At 46.0% G+C, this 15,816-nt stretch overlaps 4 protein-coding genes across 5 annotated transcripts; 2 read left to right on the forward strand and 2 right to left on the reverse strand.

Moving 5' to 3' along the window:
- The first annotated feature begins 25 nt into the window (after window positions 1-25).
- Window positions 26-4,513, forward strand: Blm (Bloom syndrome helicase). Its single transcript, XM_064700482.1, has 4 exons — window positions 26-161; window positions 227-2,238; window positions 2,296-3,118; window positions 3,184-4,513. Exons 1-4 carry the CDS (start codon window positions 62-64, stop codon window positions 4,479-4,481), a joined length of 4,233 nt encoding a protein of 1,410 aa, XP_064556552.1. The 5' UTR covers window positions 26-61; the 3' UTR covers window positions 4,482-4,513.
- A 94-nt stretch (window positions 4,514-4,607) lies between these two features.
- LOC135441048 (thiamin pyrophosphokinase 1) lies at window positions 4,608-5,790 on the reverse strand. Its single transcript, XM_064700494.1, has 3 exons — window positions 5,435-5,790; window positions 4,844-5,377; window positions 4,608-4,770 (listed from the first exon to the last, which is right to left on the reverse strand). The coding sequence occupies exons 1-3, from the start codon at window positions 5,751-5,753 to the stop codon at window positions 4,625-4,627; spliced, it is 999 nt and encodes a 332-aa protein (XP_064556564.1). The 5' UTR covers window positions 5,754-5,790; the 3' UTR covers window positions 4,608-4,624.
- A 129-nt stretch (window positions 5,791-5,919) lies between these two features.
- LOC135441041 (zinc finger protein 208) lies at window positions 5,920-10,875 on the forward strand. The gene is made up of 2 exons (XM_064700485.1): window positions 5,920-7,420; window positions 7,478-10,875. Exons 1-2 carry the CDS (start codon window positions 6,200-6,202, stop codon window positions 10,106-10,108), a joined length of 3,852 nt encoding a protein of 1,283 aa, XP_064556555.1. The 5' UTR covers window positions 5,920-6,199; the 3' UTR covers window positions 10,109-10,875.
- A 394-nt stretch (window positions 10,876-11,269) lies between these two features.
- wkd (whacked) lies at window positions 11,270-15,815 on the reverse strand. 2 transcript variants are annotated; one of them, XM_064700492.1, is made up of 4 exons: window positions 15,394-15,815; window positions 13,131-13,351; window positions 12,700-13,064; window positions 11,270-12,645 (listed from the first exon to the last, which is right to left on the reverse strand). In XM_064700492.1, the coding sequence occupies exons 2-4, from the start codon at window positions 13,335-13,337 to the stop codon at window positions 12,111-12,113; spliced, it is 1,107 nt and encodes a 368-aa protein (XP_064556562.1). In that variant the 5' UTR covers window positions 13,338-13,351; window positions 15,394-15,815; the 3' UTR covers window positions 11,270-12,110. The 2 variants fall into 2 exon arrangements, with proteins under 2 accessions (XP_064556562.1, XP_064556561.1); XM_064700491.1 differs by having other exon boundaries at window positions 13,131-13,371.
- Window position 15,816: the final 1 nt, after the last annotated feature.

Here is a 15,816-nt window from a genome sequence, read left to right on the forward strand (position 1 = left end):
ACATATTCCGATTCAGTTAATTAAGTTGTATAAATGTTAAAGCTGTGCGCGAGTCTACGCAATGTCCAGAAAACCCGTTAATCAGAACAAGCAACTATCAATGTCTGCATTCCTTGGCCTAGACAAGAATAGCCAGAGCCAATCGTCGCAATCACGAAAAAGTTGTAGTTCCCACAAAAAATATGAATTATATATAGGTAATGTAAAAGTATATATTTTGTTTTAGATGTTTTGGCAGCAAGGACAGCAAGAGCAAAGTTTTATAATCCCATTTATCTCGACTCATCGTCATCCGATGAAGATGGTGCACAGAGTCAGAGCCAAGTGCCATCTGCGACGACGCCGACTAAGAATAAAGCGCCAGATAAGGATGCCAATGGTAATGCGCTTATCAAACGATATAGCTTTGATAATGCTAACCAATCGCCTCTAGCACCACTGCCAACAAATGTTGCAGCCAAGAACAAAACTCCCACAAAGCCAGCCGTCGCTGGGGGCCTGAAATTAAACTTTGATAACTTCGATGAAGTGCTCAAACAAGATGCAACCTATCAGGCTACGTTATCAAAGCTCAATGGACACATTAATAAGCTGTCCGTATCACCACGTAAGGCACTGTCATTGTCCCAGTCCCCACTTAAATTGGATGCCATTGAATCACCAAAATTGAGCAATTCAAATGCAAGCAGCACCTTGGACGACAGCTTTGATGCGATGGTTAAGAAGACTCCAAAAGAGGAGCCTTTGTCTGACACGCCGACCCAGCTATTTTTGCCACCTACCAACTTGGCACTAACTGCTACCCAGTCAACTACGTCCAGCTCCGTGCCGAGTGTGCCGGAGAAACCAGAACCTGTGCCGGCAGCAACCACTGCCAAGCCCAAGCTTAAAATTGTATTTGATAACTCACTGGCCGACTATTTGCGTGATCTAGGTCAGTATGAGATAGGTATAGCCAAGACTGATTTTGGCCAGCAAAATGAGACAATGCTAAGGAACACCATGGGCCTGTACAAGTCCAGGTACATAGAGCTAATGGAGAAATACTGCGAGGTGATTGATCAAATACCCGCGGTTCATTTCAATGAAATCGCTGGCTTCGAGGCGAACACCTTTCTCAAGCTAAAGGTCATGCGTCAGAAGTTTAAGGCGCGCACACAACTCCTGGAGCGACAAATCGAGCGTAAACGTCAGCAGCGAGAAGCGCAACCAGACCAGCCGGACTTTGATGCATTGGAGCGGGAGGAGCGCGAGATGCAGGCGGAACAGCGGCAAACAAATGCGCTAACGCCCAGTAGCTGTGCAACGGGTCCTTCAGAGGATCCAAATGAGGAGGAGCTCAACGACCTGGTGTTAATGACAAAGCCAGCAACAACAACAAAAACAAATACAACAAGCAAAAGTTATGTTAATGATGCACCTGATGATTTGGACGACCTGGTGCCCATGGATGGTCCAACGCTGGAGTCGGATGAGGATGATTATCTAGCGCAGAGCATACGACTCGATGAGGAGGAACTTAGCACCTCAACACAATACGCTCCACTCGTGCCAGCTGAGCCGGCCAAGGCCACAACTATTGTTGATTCCGAAGATGATTTCGAGGACACGCTGAGGCAAATACGCGAAGAGCACGAGGCGCTACAGGGACGCAAATCGCAGTACAAGAACTATGCCTACGCGGACTTTGAGGCTGTCAAGCAGCCGTCTACAAAGGAACTAGAGCCTGCCCAACGCGTTAACTTTGCCAGCAAAACGCCTATCATTTTAGACGATGACGGCTTTCCAGAGTACGATCCGGCACTGTTTGAGCAGGCGCACAAGCAGGCGGTAACATCCAGCATTGACTTGACCAGTCACGTAGAGTTGCAGTCCAAGCCCAGCATAAGCCGCGCCAGCAGCTCTGCAGCTGCTGCACAAAAAATCGAGGCAAATTTCCATGCCAATGTGCATAATGATGGGATCACGGGCGAATTTGATGGCCAGAAGTTTGAGCATTCCACGCGTCTGATGCAGGCGCTTAGCTTTAGCTTTGGCCTAAAGAGTTTCCGTCCCAATCAGCTGCAAGTCATCAATGCGGCACTGTTGGGAAACGATTGCTTTGTACTCATGCCCACGGGTGGCGGCAAATCATTGTGCTACCAGCTGCCTGCTATACTTACCGAGGGCGTTACTATAGTTATAAGTCCGCTCAAATCGCTGATATTTGATCAAGTCAACAAGCTGGCTTCGTTGGATGTGAGTAGTGTATGGAGTTAACATAAGCTTTTGTAACATCATTTCAATACTTTGCAGATTTGCGCCAAGAGCATGTCCGGAGAGCAAACTTTAGATGAGGTTATGACTATATATAGGGATTTAGAGTGCCATCCGCCGCTGGTCAAACTGTTGTATGTGACGCCCGAGAAGATTTCCAGTTCGCCGCGCTTTCAGGACACACTCGATCAGCTGAGCGCCAACAACTATATCAGTCGCTTTGTCATAGATGAGGCCCATTGTGTTTCTCAATGGGGTCATGACTTCCGGCCCGACTACAAGAAGCTGGGCATTTTACGGAAACGCTTTCCCAATGTGCCATCCATGGCGCTGACGGCCACGGCTACGCCACGCGTTCGCCAGGACATATTGCAGCAACTGAATCTGACGCATTGCAAGTGGTTCCTGTCCAGCTTCAATCGCAGCAATTTACGCTATCAGGTGCTGCCCAAGAGGGGCGCCTCCACGTTGGACGATATACGCAGCTTTATACAAACCCGGGCAGTGACAGCCAGCGGCATTATCTACTGCCTGTCGCGCAAGGAATGCGACGAGGTGGCGCAGAAGATGTGCGCTGTGGGCATACGCGCAGTTTCCTATCATGCGGGCTTAACGGATGCGGCACGCGAGTCCCGCCAAAAGGATTGGATAACGAACAAGGTGCGTGTGATATGCGCCACAATTGCGTTTGGCATGGGCATTGATAAGCCCGATGTGCGCTTTGTGCTTCACTATTCACTACCCAAGTCCATTGAGGGCTATTATCAGGAGGCAGGTCGTGCGGGACGCGACGGCGAAATAGCCGATTGTATACTCTACTATAACTATAGCGACATGCTGCGCCTGAAAAAGATGATGGATGGTAAGTTGTGCTTTACATTATAAATTACAACTGTATTAACCGAACTGAATCTTCTCCCACGGCAGCTGATCGCGCGTTGCAGTACCATGTCAAGAAGATACACATCGATAATCTGCATCGCATTGTGGGCTACTGCGAGAATATCACCGATTGCCGTCGTGCCCAACAGCTGGACTACTTTGGGGAACATTTTACCAGCGAGCAATGTCTGGAGGATCGACGCACCGCCTGCGACAATTGCCTGAAGAAGCGCAGCTTTAAGCAAATCGATGCCTTGGAGCAGTGCCGTAAGGCGGCGTGCGCTGTGCGAGACTTGTGCAGCGGGCGCTCACGCTTCACGCTGCTCCATTTAGCGGATGTGCTCAAGGGCTCCATGATCAAGAAGATTGTCGAATTTGGGCACAATAAAACGCCACATCATGGTGCTCTTAAGGACTGGGATAAGTCAGATGTGCAGCGTTTATTGCGACATATGGTGCTGCAGGATTACCTCAAGGAGGATCTTATCTTCACCAAGGACATACCACAGGCGTACCTTTATCTGGGCAATAACATAACCGCACTTATGAATGGCACGCCCAAAATCGAATTTGCTCTGTCACGCAAGGAGACTGGCGGCTCCAAGACGGTGGCCACTGTCTCTGAACCCGCTGCAGGAGGCAAAAACGAAATGATTAATCTGCACGAGCGCTGCTATGCGGATCTGCTTGATTTATGCCGCACCATAGCCGCCGCGCGCGATGTAACCATGGCTAGCATTATGAATATGCAGGCCCTCAAGGCCATGGCCGAGGAGTTGCCGACCACGGAGCAGGACATGTGCTCCATACCACACGTAACCAAAGCCAATTTCGATAAGTATGGCGCTAAACTGTTGGAAATTACTAGCGGCTATGCCACAGAGAAGGAATGTCTGCAGGTCATGCACGACATGGAGGCAGCTGAAGCGGCAGCTACTGCGCCTGTGACACCGCAAGCTTCGAGCAGCGCGCGCGCCTCCTGGGCGGCACAAGGTGGTGACGATGATGACTGGGGGCGGGCGGCGGCATCGCAGGGCTCGAGTAGTTCAGCGGGAGGAACGCGTGGTGGCAAGCGGAAGCGTGCCTGGCGTGGACGTGCAACGAGCACCACCAAACGCTATAAAAGCGCTGCATCGCCGCGCAAAAAAGCCACGCCTGCCAAAAGCACTCGTGGCGCCAGCAGCAGCAGCCGTGGCGCCAGCAGCAGCAGCCGTGGCGCCAGCAGCAGTCGTGGCGGCGTCGTATCCAAGCGAGGCGCTGCCAGCGGTGCGTCCGGTTGGTTGAGCAAGAAAACGGGCACCAGCAGCGGTTTCCAATTGATGCCGCTGCCCGGTTCGCGTTAGCTTGAAAAGAGTAAAAAGAGCGAAACAATAAACATTTTTTTGTCACTTTTTTTAACCAACAACAATAAGCTTAAGCTATAAGTACTTTTTAAGTTTCAAAGCGGCATTTTTGATCGAAAAAAAAAATTCTTCACGTTGCCAATTTATTTCATGGTCGAACGCAATTTCTCCTCAAAGCCATAAGCACCCATGGACCATATCAAATTACTGTCCGTCTCCACCTGCACAAACTCCGTGGAATAGGTATTCGAGGTGCTGACCATGCCACCAAACTCCATTTGAGCATGATCTACAAAAAAAGAGAGGGAGAGAACGTACATGAAACTATTTATGGGTAATCGTCAGCACATCTTGATACCCACATAGATTCCACTTGAGCCCCTGTGTGGTGACATTGTGAGCCGTGCTGCCCACGGGCATTAGAGAGCACCAGCGCTGGCTGGTTACCAGATCAAGTGGCACCTGAATGGTATGTTTGCCCGGTCGCAGAAGCCATGTTATGGAATCACCGCTCAGCAGATACACATTACAATTATCCTTTTGCATTTTGTACAGGGTATTCAGGTTGGCCATCACCTGATCCAGCCGACCGGAGCAGTCATGGAACACCACCACATCCTTTACCTTGCGCTGCGCCATCACCGGCTGCAGCACTGTGAACGCTTTCGTAAAATCCGTAGCATCTTGATCGGGCGTATTTATTTTAGGTATACTCTTAAAAAATTCAACTGTCTCTTCCGTTATGGAATCAAAATCGCCCGTTATCAGATCTGGTGGCTCTATGTCGCTCGGTTCAATGTCACTTTTGCTGCTATTGTTCTGTTTAGCTGCCGACTGGGCCACTATGAAGTTGCGCAAGTGATTGGAGCCTCCATCCACGGCGCATCTCAAGGTCGCTGCAATCGTTTTTATTTATTATTTCTGTGGTGGGTTTATTTACATTTGACATTTACCGTTCTTCCATAACAACTTGACCACGTGCGCGGGAACTTGAATTTGTCGGTTGAGCACAATGCAGACGTGACCGTTGGGGCCCAGCTTAAAGGTCTCATTGATAAGATTGCCAGGCGTCCATTTGTACTCTTTGGGAGGTATCGTGTGGTCCATTTGTTGACGAAATCCAATAGTTGTTTTTGTACAATAGTTGCGTGGGTGCGCTCTGAGGTTGCCAGCCTGCTTGAATATGCGGCTGTCATCTGGCAACGCTAAGCTGGTGCCCGCGCCGCGCAATAATTTAAAAAGGGCATTTTTGATAGCTGCCGCTGCTGCCATCTTACGGCAGCGCGTGCCGTTAATTCGTACGATACTCATAAAATTTGATTTATGATGCTTGGCACGACTTGACATTTTCATATAGACTATAAAAAAGCAACATCAATGCCGACAACAGGCACTCCGTTCATAAAACAACGCCGTCATCAGACCGATTATATGCGGCTTGCAACTCTGCGACGCCGCAAACAAAATGGCTCTGATTTTTGCAGACTAAAAAAGTTTCGTTTTGAATTTTCGCAATTTAAAATGGCAATAATTTGATTGGAATGAAACAAGTAAAATGCAACTTGCAATGGACGTGTGTGCGAGTACAATTAAGATGATGGAACCAAGATTGCTAAATTAAAATGGTGTCGAAAGTGCGTGACTGAGATTTGAATACGAAAACTAGTTCTTACAAAACTGCACGCACACACGCACGAGCTGTGGACAGCCTCCCAAAAATGGAAGGTATGGACCTGTGGACGTCCATGTTTTCAGCAGATTTCGAAGAGGGCGACGGTGAGTTAGAGAGTCACAATAACGGCAACAGCGCGCTGGCAGACGAGTTTATGGGCGAAGAGGAGGAGGACGAACAGGAGGCTGAAGAAGATGAGGGGACGGGTGAAGACAGAGACAGCAAGCGAAAAGGACACGAGCCCGATGACGATGCCATATTTGATTTTGAACTAGAGCCAATTGTTAGCATTGCGGAACCAGCACCGGAATCTGTGCCAAGACCAACGGTCCCCCTGGCGCCACCAATGCCAACGGGTCCAGCCATCCGACCACAGCACCGCCAATCGTTGCCAGCATCGTTTGGCTCCCAGTTGATAGTGGGTCGCGGCGGTGCAGGCGTTCCACCCACACGGCCAACGACCTCACAAATCAATGCAACCGATGAGAACGGTGTGCCCATTAATTATGAGCTGGGCGTCATCTATATATGCCCCGCCTGCGGCGCCGAGTATCGGCAGCAGGACATGTGGAAGCGTCACATGAACCAGATGCATCAGTATAATACGCGACGGGGTCTCAATTTCGTGGCCATTGATAAGCTATATCATCGGTGCTTGGAATGCAATAAGCGCATCGCAATGCACAGTCGGGAGAATCTTCTGAAGCACAAGTTTACCCATTTGCCATACCGCTGCACCAAGTGCTACATCTGTAAGCGCGAGTACAAGTACAGGCAGGACCTGATGGTGCATTTGCGCATGGTGCACTGTGACGAAGTGGTGGCTATGATGCGCGGCGGTGATGCCAGTGCCGGACGCAAGACACGTGTGCGCGAGCCGCGCATTGAGCAGCATCACGGGCCCTACGGGCCGGAACATGACGATGACGACGGCATAGAGGTCAAGAATGAGCTGATGTTGGAGGCGGAGGGCGGCGCGCAGGCAGCTGATGAGTCCAACTTTGGTCTGGATGATGAGCACAGTCGCAGTTCCAGTCAAGCGGCTAGGAAAAAGCGCGGCACTGCTGTGGCTGGCAATGGAAGTGGAAACGGTGCTGCAGACATATGCGAAGACTATATACACTATATGTGTCCCGACTGCGGCACCGATTGCGATACGCACGCCCAATGGAGTCAACATATTGAATTTGTGCATGACTACGTCAGTCGGCGAGGGCTGAACTTTCGCTGCGTGGACATGCAGATGCAGTGCCTCGAGTGCAAGCAGGTAAGCAATACCTAGGCATTTGAAAAATTTCCATTTATAATCCTTTCCTGTGTTTAGTTTGTCATTCCGAACACGATAAAGACGCTGCGTGCGCACAAGTTTAGCCATTTACCTCAGCCGGAGTGGATGCGCTGCAAGCTGTGCTATCAGGGCTTTACGGAGCATCATGAGCTGCTCGCGCATCTACTGAAGCAGCATCATTTGGAAACCCTAATGCCTGAAAAGGAGGAGGAGCAATCCTTGGCCACAGCCGGTGCGGGTGATGAGGGCGAGAATACTCAAGGCATTGGCGGCGATGAGGAATCTCAGTTGCAATGGGACGATGTGCCGCGTCGTGGCGGTCGCATTGGCAGCGACGATATGTACGAGCCGCATATTGATTATCTGTGTCCGCAGTGCGGCAGGGAGTTTATAGAGAAGAAGCACTGGCGCACACATGTTGTCCAGGTGCACGGCATGAACGATCTGGCCAAGTTGAACTTCGAGGTGATCAACGATCGCCAGCTGAAGTGCACCGAGTGCGATAAGATCATAACGAATGCCTATGGCATACAGAATGCCCAGCAGCACAGGATAACGCATTTGCCCTACAAGGCGTACGCGAGATGCCGTAAATGCCATAAATCCTACACGGATCGCAAGGGTCTGGTCAAGCATTTGGCCACATACCATCGCGTTGGCTATGAACCACGCAAAGCGGGCGCCGTACTAGGCCCTGGCACACCGTTGGTCATGGCCTTAAACCCAGCCAAATCACAGACGCCACGCAAACAAATTGTCACTGTGGCCAACGAAACCTATGAGATTATATATTTGGATGAGGAGCAATCGCCGCCAAGTAATAATAATATTAATGAGGAGAATGACTTTGGAGAGCAAATGCAGGCGGATGATGATGATTATGCCATCATAGGCAGCACCAGCGGCAGCATGGGACGCCAGCTGCCACCAATTGCCGCTGCTTCCGATGCACCAAATCCCAATCGCTACAAATGCGTGGACTGCGGCTCACTGTTTGCTACGCAGGCGGCGCTGAAGACACACATCAGCGAGGAGCATGATTTCATGGACACACAGTATAGCGCCAAAAAGTTTGATAATGCGGAGCCCTCAGAGGAGGCAGCTCCAGCTGCGCCTGTTGCCGTGACGACAGCAGCCACTGCTATGCCCGTCAAAAACAGCGCCGGAGCCTCTACCATAGAACAGAATTATATATTCCTGTGCCCGTCATGCGGCAAGGCTTACAAGACGCAGTTCGAGTGGCGACGTCACATCAACGAGGAGCACAATTTTGACAAGCGACAATACTTAAATATGCGCCAGCTGGATAAGTATCGCTATCAGTGCACCCTGTGCAAGGACATTGTGTGCAATTCGAAGCTGAAAGGCTTGCAGGATCATCATTTTCGTCATTTGCCTTATCGCCTGTATCTGAAGTGTCTGGTGTGCGGCACCTGCTACAATCACAAGCCCAACATTGCGGCACATCTGCGCACACGACACAACATCTACGAACGCGAGTCCTCGTGGCGTGAGCACCAACCCAAGTCCCAGAATGGCTACGAACAGCTCAAGTATAAGGATAAGGATAGGGACATGCAGACCATGGCAGGCACCAGCTCAGGATCACCAACGCCGGGAAGCAGTCGCACGCTCAAACCACAACCGGGCGTGCTGCCTACGCGACCCGCTGGCCTCAATACGCTGGAGGACAGCATCTCGTATCATAATGCCGTGGATCTGGACTTTATTACCTACTATTGCCCCAAGTGCAACAAGAACTTTGATTCGCACGCCTTCTGGCGCAAACACATTGTCGAGCAGCACAACTATAACAGTCGGCAGGGCTTGAACTTTCGCCAGATTGACAACCATCACTATTTGTGCCTGGAGTGCTATAAGCGTGTGACTGTGACTCATACCAAGGGGGCAATTGGGCAGCTGCAGTCGCACAAGTTCCGGCATTTGCCGTATCGCTCCTTTAAGTGCTTGACCTGCAGCGGCGAGTTTGTGCGCAAGCAAATGTTCTTTAAGCATTTGAATCGGGACACCAATCGTTGTGACAACAAGCCAATGAGTTGCCAGGATAATGATGAGGATACAGCAGAACAGCCGGATAGGCCAGTTGCCATGCCCGTTAAGGCGGCACTTGATGGCGCCACGTATCGTTTGATGTGCCCGCAGTGCGGTGATGGCTTCACCACCAGCAGCAAAGCACTCTGGCGGGAGCATATAAATATCTATCATGGTCTGGGCAAGCGCGATCTGCTGCATATGCGTAAACTGGGCGAGGAACTGTATCGCTGCACAGACTGTGAGGAGCAGCTGCAGACCAAACAGTTGCGCGTGCTGCAGCAGCATCGCTTCCAGCATTTGCCCTATGCCGCCTACATACGCTGCCAGCTGTGCGAACAGCAGCAGCCACCGGATGGACTGGGTCATGGTGCAGTCGCTGCCGGATTACATAGTATGCGCGAGCTGCAGCAGCACATGCGTACTGAGCACCCCAATGTGGCGGAGCATGATGACCAAATGCGAGCGCTGCTGGAGGAGGAGGAGGTGGAAGATGTTCAGCAGCCGGCGGCTAACAGTGAGTCGGACAATGGTCCATATATGCCATTACCGCCCCATTTGCTGGACGATGATGTCGAGGACATGGAGTTCGAGGAGCAGTATCTGCTGGGCTAAGCACTGGCCAAATCTTGCCAACCCAGTGATAAACAGAATCTACAAGTCTACCAACAAGGGACTCACTCACAATTAAATATATATCTAGACACATATATATATATATATATATATATTTCTAACTGAACTTAAGTATTTATAAATAGTTTATGGCGCTCATTTCATATACAAATTGTAATTTCATCTCGAATTGTCATCCAAATACTTAAGTAGATTTACTCAAAAGGTATTTATTATTTTCCCCTAATCCCACTCAAGTACCCCAAAAAGTTAATTTTAAAACACTTAGGAGCTCGTAACGTTTAACTTATCTATGAAATTATTATGAGATTTATAAATTTACTACTGTATATTAAATAGGAAGCGTACAACCTTAACTTTGAGACTAGAATGTAGTTACACGATCAGTATGATTCTCATGATACAGTGATCGCTCGTTAAGTAGAATTATTCAATTTCAGATGTGGTTTTAATTTGCATAAAATTGTAATTTTTGGCACATGGAATATCGATTAGTAATATTACATTCTATTCCTTCAATTGAAAGACAACGGTAGGGCAATCGTTTTATCTTTTTGCGATTTTCTATTCTGGACCATGCTAAATGCTGGCAGTTTCCATTTCCGAGCGAGCACTTTATCGGTTTTTCTAAGTGATTTTCAGCTAAAGCAGCTTTACATTTCCTTCCGCCTTTGTTTAAGCCGTATCTGTAGCTTTTCGTTAAAATACTAAAAATAAATAAGAAAATTGATCATGACATATTCGAATCTTGAGTTTTATTATTGCTAACTTTTTTTTAAGGAAATGCTAAAAGTTGGATTGTAACCTTTGGACCAAATGGGCTTGTCGAAATTTATCAACAAATGTTGAACATATATATGCTGTATTTAACAGCTGTAGTTTAAAGTGACGCCAATGTTAACAGTTTTATGTAATGTAAAAAGCTGTAAGCATAAATAGATGGCTCGAAAAGTGAAACTTTCACAAATTATAATCAGCATTTAAACAAAAAAATATAGTCTTTAGAAAATGGATCTCTGTGTGATTGGTGTCTTTTTATATACCCATTATACAAGTTTGCTGCCAAGTAACGAAATAATCTATGTAACTTTTGAAATACGGATATCCAAGCTCAAATCATTTATAAAATCTAACGACACATGATTTTTGAATTTTCATTAGTAATCGTATTTTCATTTATTTTTTCTTTAATAATTTCGACTAAAGACCCCCTCTATAACGCCCCCACAAAAGTGTTTGTCAATTTAATATGTGTGTATGTGTATATATATATTAACGACATATTTATATTTGTTAAAAACAAACCGAAGAAACAATTAAACATTTAATAGTAAAGCAATACATATATATATAAATCAATATATATATATATATATATAGTATATTTGTAATACAGATCGAGAATGCATGTGTCATTGCAGCTGCCAATGAAATGTGATTGTAATTCAATTTAATATGATAATAATACGATATGTTCACGGTTTTATAGAACGTTAAGTCTAAAATTGATTTCTCGTTTGTTTTTGTTTAATTTTATGTAATACAATAAATAATAATAAATACTTTTGAAAAGCATAAACAAATTGCACGCACATAATAATTGCAACTACTTGTTAAAATAATGTAAATTAAAATACAAATTAGAACAAAATATTTTCTTATTTAATATTAAAAAAAAACGGTTGTTTTCTTTTGCCAAATACATTTTCGTATGCGCATGGAATGAAAGTTAGCTAATTGACTGTTGTTTAAACAGTTTTTCATTGTGGGTTTTCCCCATTATCGTTTCGAAGTTTACAAGTTGTCAGTTCCTTTTCTTTTGTGCACGCCATTCTCACTATTCGACTTTGCATTTAGACTTTTTTTTTCTATAACATATAAAACTTATGCATTGTGTGTGTGTGTGTGTGTTTGTTTAGTAACAATTTGTTGCTGTTTCTTGTAGTAGTAGTAATTGGTTTTTTATTGTTATTCTGGAGCCTCACAGCGTGGGCATATTGCGTCTGCCATTGCTGCTGCTGGTGCTGGCATCTCCGCTACCGGCGGTTCCGTCCTGTTGCGCCTTTTGCTTGGCACGTCGCACCTTCTGACGCGTATGCTCTATTTGAAAGTCCTCGACACGCAAATTGAGCCGCATCATATTGTTTATGATGAACTCCTCCTCCATAATGTGCTCGGGCGGGGAGCGCAACACTGCGAGCGTTTCACACAAGCCCGTGCACGTTTTGCGCACCTTGTGCCGGCTGAGCGAGGCGCCAATGATGACCAGGGCCACCTTAAAGATGACGCGTATGCCCTCGGCGAGAAAGCAATCCCAGACACGCAAGAGCGTCTCCCAGGGCAAGGTGCGCGTCATGGCGCACAGAAACCAATCGGTCATATAAAGCAGCGGCTCCACTTTGTGCTTCTGCAGATGACGATAGACGGGCGGGCAGGTTTTCTTAAGCAGGCCCTCCAATATGCCCGCATCGTTTTGTATCACCTCGAGACCAGGTATAAAATAATCCTGCAAGTAACTGTACGGGAATGAGCGGCTGTTTTGATTGAGATTTTTGAGTTGGACTACTCACACATCACATACGCTTACAAATACCCAGAAGGCATCCTCTGCCGGCAAATGCATCAATAGGAATGCGGCTATTGGCGCTTGCGCTTGACAGAAGCCCACCTTGGGATTATATATCGAATAGGCCTTCAGCACATTGAATAGCTCGATTTGGCCCACCTTCTGCTCGTCGAGAAACATTTCGTGAAACGGAAACTGACGATGTTTATCCTTTTTGATCTCCTCTATGGTCGAGGGATTGCCCGGCTTCTTGAGCAGCTCCTCGTAGACATTTGGATTCTTTTTCTTCAGCAAATACGCGCCGGATAGATAAAACCAAGCCCTGGGACGCACCGATTTGGGTATGCCCTTGCGGCATCTGTCGCGTATCTGTGAAAGCAGTTGGATTTCGATTAGGTATAAATTGTGATTTTTTGCTTTATACGGCTCACCCACCTTTTTGTAGTTCTTGGACATATAAATGGACCAGTTCTCAATCATATAAAGCCATTTCTTCTCTCGCGCTATGATTTGTGCTTTGGATAGCGGCTCTTTGGGTTTGTCGGTGCGCTGGAATCCACCATAGAAACCATTGCGATCGGGGCAACTGGATACGGTGGAGCATAGCGAGATGGTATCCAAAGCGCGCGGTGGCGTTGCCATCTGTGTCGAATGTGCTGGGCAGAACGATATCAAACTAAATCCATAAATTATTACAAAACTAAAATACGCCCACATTAAAGCAAGTAAGACTGAACTTATCGATGTTGCTCGACAAGAAGATACCCTGTATTAAGCTCCCCATTAAACATATTGGTTGTTATACACATAACAACTCAAAGAATTCTTTCTACTAATCCTCACTGTCCAAAAATGCATTCTCAGGTAACTTCAATGTTTAGGTTTTGATTATAAAACAATTTTTGGGGCTTAAATATAATGTTTAAAAATGTGTATATTAAAATTTGGGTGGACTTGTTGCACAAGCTCATTATGCCTGGCTTATGCAAGCGTACAGGGTATAAAAAGAAAAACAGCTTAGCTTATTTTTAAGAGCGTGTAGGTGGACTGAGAGAGCGACTATAGATAATTTTTTGTGTGTGAGAGAGAAAGACAGAGAGAGAGAGAGAGGGAGAGAGGTTGCGCACCCAAGTACTAAAACCCAAGACAATTTGCATTAATAATCTGATGTTTGTATCTGCAAAATGAAAAACTGCGCAATTAAGTGCGATCAACGTGAGTTTGACAATATCTCAATCATTCGCTCAATTTGGTTCGTTTAGCAAAATTTGGGCGAGCATTACTCCTATATACATATATAGACAAATATGTATGTATATCTATTAGGTTAACTAGGGAGATATGATTGTTATTGTTTATTTATAACATGAACTTATCAGTAGTTAGCTTAGATAATATTGCACCTTGAATATTTGTTTTTTTTGTTATATTTTAAATTTACTTATATGCCCACCTCATTCGATTTAGCTGCAGCAGCTCCTCCAAGCTGGCGCTTCTTTTTTTGTGATGCACGCGTATTAATGGAACCATCGTAACTAATTGCAAATTTGCCTATGCAAGACCTAAAAGCCCAAAACCAAACTGACGGACGGACAGACAGAGGGACAGACACAAGAACAGGCGGCACAACTGTTTTAGTTTGGGGCCCACTATATATACATATATATATATATAGGTACCACACACATAGGCAGACACGTGGAAGAAAAAACAAAGAATTTGCCATTGCTTACAGCGTTTGAAATGCTTGTAAATTAGTCAGCAAAGGTTTTAAAGCTGAAAGGGGGATTGGTAACGCATAAAATACTGAACACAAAGAGCTCAACTGATGAGCGATATGTGATTCAATACATATAAACTGTTACAGTTAATTCATTTTACTAGTATAAAACAAAGATTTGAAGTACAGTGATCAGAAATAGTACCAAGTAGTATTGAAAAGCAAACATTTGACCGATAAAAATTCAACATATTTTAGTATTGAATAATGTGTAAGTAAAGTTAAAGTTAAAGCTCAAGTCAAAGTTGGAGTCTGGCCACGCGACCTCTTATACGTTACTCTTCCAATTGGACGCCGGAAGCTCCAACTCAAATTCCAACTGTCGCCTAGGCTCAAGTTGCAGCTTGAGCTTGAGTGGCTAATGACAGGCGACTAACTAATTGAGGCAACTGTGTGTGTAACTGGCTTTAATAGCCCATTGAATGCTTAATTGCAAAACAAAAGCGAGTGAACGAGCGCAAAAAAAGGCGAGCAAACAAAAGTGCAAATGCAGCAGCTGCAGGGCAAAAAGAAAAGAAAGTCGCTGCGACACAATTCTGATGGGAATCGCGAGGCTGGCGAGGTCGTGTTGTTACTGTTCTTATCAGTAATGAATATTTCACAGCTCTAGTTAGACCAAGTAAATGTGAAGGTTTCATTGAGTAATATAAATACACAACATATACAGACACATATATGAACATACGTCACAGAAGCGGCGGCCCACCCACCAAAAGCGCTGGCTTTGCTCTTGGCTGCCATTTTGCCTACGCGCTCCAAAAACAAGTGTCACTGTGTGCTACTATGGCGGCTGTGATTGCCTGTCTATGAGTGTGTGCGTACAATACTGAGCAATTGTTATTATTAACAGCACGGTGCCCTCACCCGCCTCGCCCACCCCTCACTAACTTCACACATTCACGTACACTTTTTGCTTACCTTTCGAGCTGCTTGTTCTCGTTGGTTGCTGTTGCTTTTGTTGTTTGTTGGTACTGGACTGCTGCCGTGGAATGCGCAATAGTTGTTTTCACGTTTAACTTTCTATGCTTTCTTACGTTTTTCGTTTCGTTTTACACACACACACACACTGCGCCCGCACAAATGTGTTGCATTTATTGTGTTGGTGGAAACACTGTTTTCCAATTAGATTTTTGTTTATTTCCTATACAAATTGGAAAGGGAGAGGTAGCCATCGAAATAAAAGTTGCTTTTGTTCTTCCATTTGGTTAATTGGTCGCGTTAATATACGTCTACAATTCGTTTAACCGCACCGTTTGCTTTGGCACACAATTATTTGTTAATTTGGCTAACTTTATACAAATTTTGGACAAAAATATATAACTATTTCGTGGAGCTGCGTGT

The sequence above is a fragment of the Drosophila montana genome, unplaced genomic scaffold, assembly GCF_035044405.1.
Source record: "Drosophila montana isolate Dmon_TW-CO22-7 unplaced genomic scaffold, ASM3504440v1 contig_1761_1, whole genome shotgun sequence".
Lineage (NCBI taxonomy): Eukaryota > Metazoa > Arthropoda > Insecta > Diptera > Drosophilidae > Drosophila > Drosophila montana.

What these genes read in the sequence shown, in the direction of transcription:
- LOC135441041 (XM_064700485.1), top strand. Translation starts at nt 6,200, where the DNA reads ATGGAAGGTATGGACCTGTGGACGTCCATGTTTTCAGCAGATTTCGAA. An exon ending in AGTGCCTCGAGTGCAAGCAG is followed by an intron (nt 7,421 to 7,477) that starts GTAAGCAATACC and finishes TCCTGTGTTTAG; the next exon opens with TTTGTCATTCCGAACACGAT.
- Blm (XM_064700482.1), top strand. Translation starts at nt 62, where the DNA reads ATGTCCAGAAAACCCGTTAATCAGAACAAGCAACTATCAATGTCTGCA. An exon ending in ATCGTCGCAATCACGAAAAA is followed by an intron (nt 162 to 226) that starts GTTGTAGTTCCC and finishes ATTTTGTTTTAG; the next exon opens with ATGTTTTGGCAGCAAGGACA. An exon ending in CCTGAAAAAGATGATGGATG is followed by an intron (nt 3,119 to 3,183) that starts GTAAGTTGTGCT and finishes CTCCCACGGCAG; the next exon opens with CTGATCGCGCGTTGCAGTAC.
- LOC135441048 (XM_064700494.1), bottom strand. Translation starts at nt 5,753, where the DNA reads ATGGCAGCAGCGGCAGCTATCAAAAATGCCCTTTTTAAATTATTGCGC. An exon ending in CAAGTTGTTATGGAAGAACG is followed by an intron (nt 5,378 to 5,434) that starts GTAAATGTCAAA and finishes AAACGATTGCAG; the next exon opens with CGACCTTGAGATGCGCCGTG. An exon ending in GGGGCTCAAGTGGAATCTAT is followed by an intron (nt 4,771 to 4,843) that starts GTGGGTATCAAG and finishes CTTTTTTTGTAG; the next exon opens with ATCATGCTCAAATGGAGTTT.
- wkd (XM_064700492.1), bottom strand. Translation starts at nt 13,337, where the DNA reads ATGGCAACGCCACCGCGCGCTTTGGATACCATCTCGCTATGCTCCACC. An exon ending in TGTCCAAGAACTACAAAAAG is followed by an intron (nt 13,065 to 13,130) that starts GTGGGTGAGCCG and finishes CTGCTTTCACAG; the next exon opens with ATACGCGACAGATGCCGCAA. An exon ending in TTTGTAAGCGTATGTGATGT is followed by an intron (nt 12,646 to 12,699) that starts GTGAGTAGTCCA and finishes ATTCCCGTACAG; the next exon opens with TTACTTGCAGGATTATTTTA.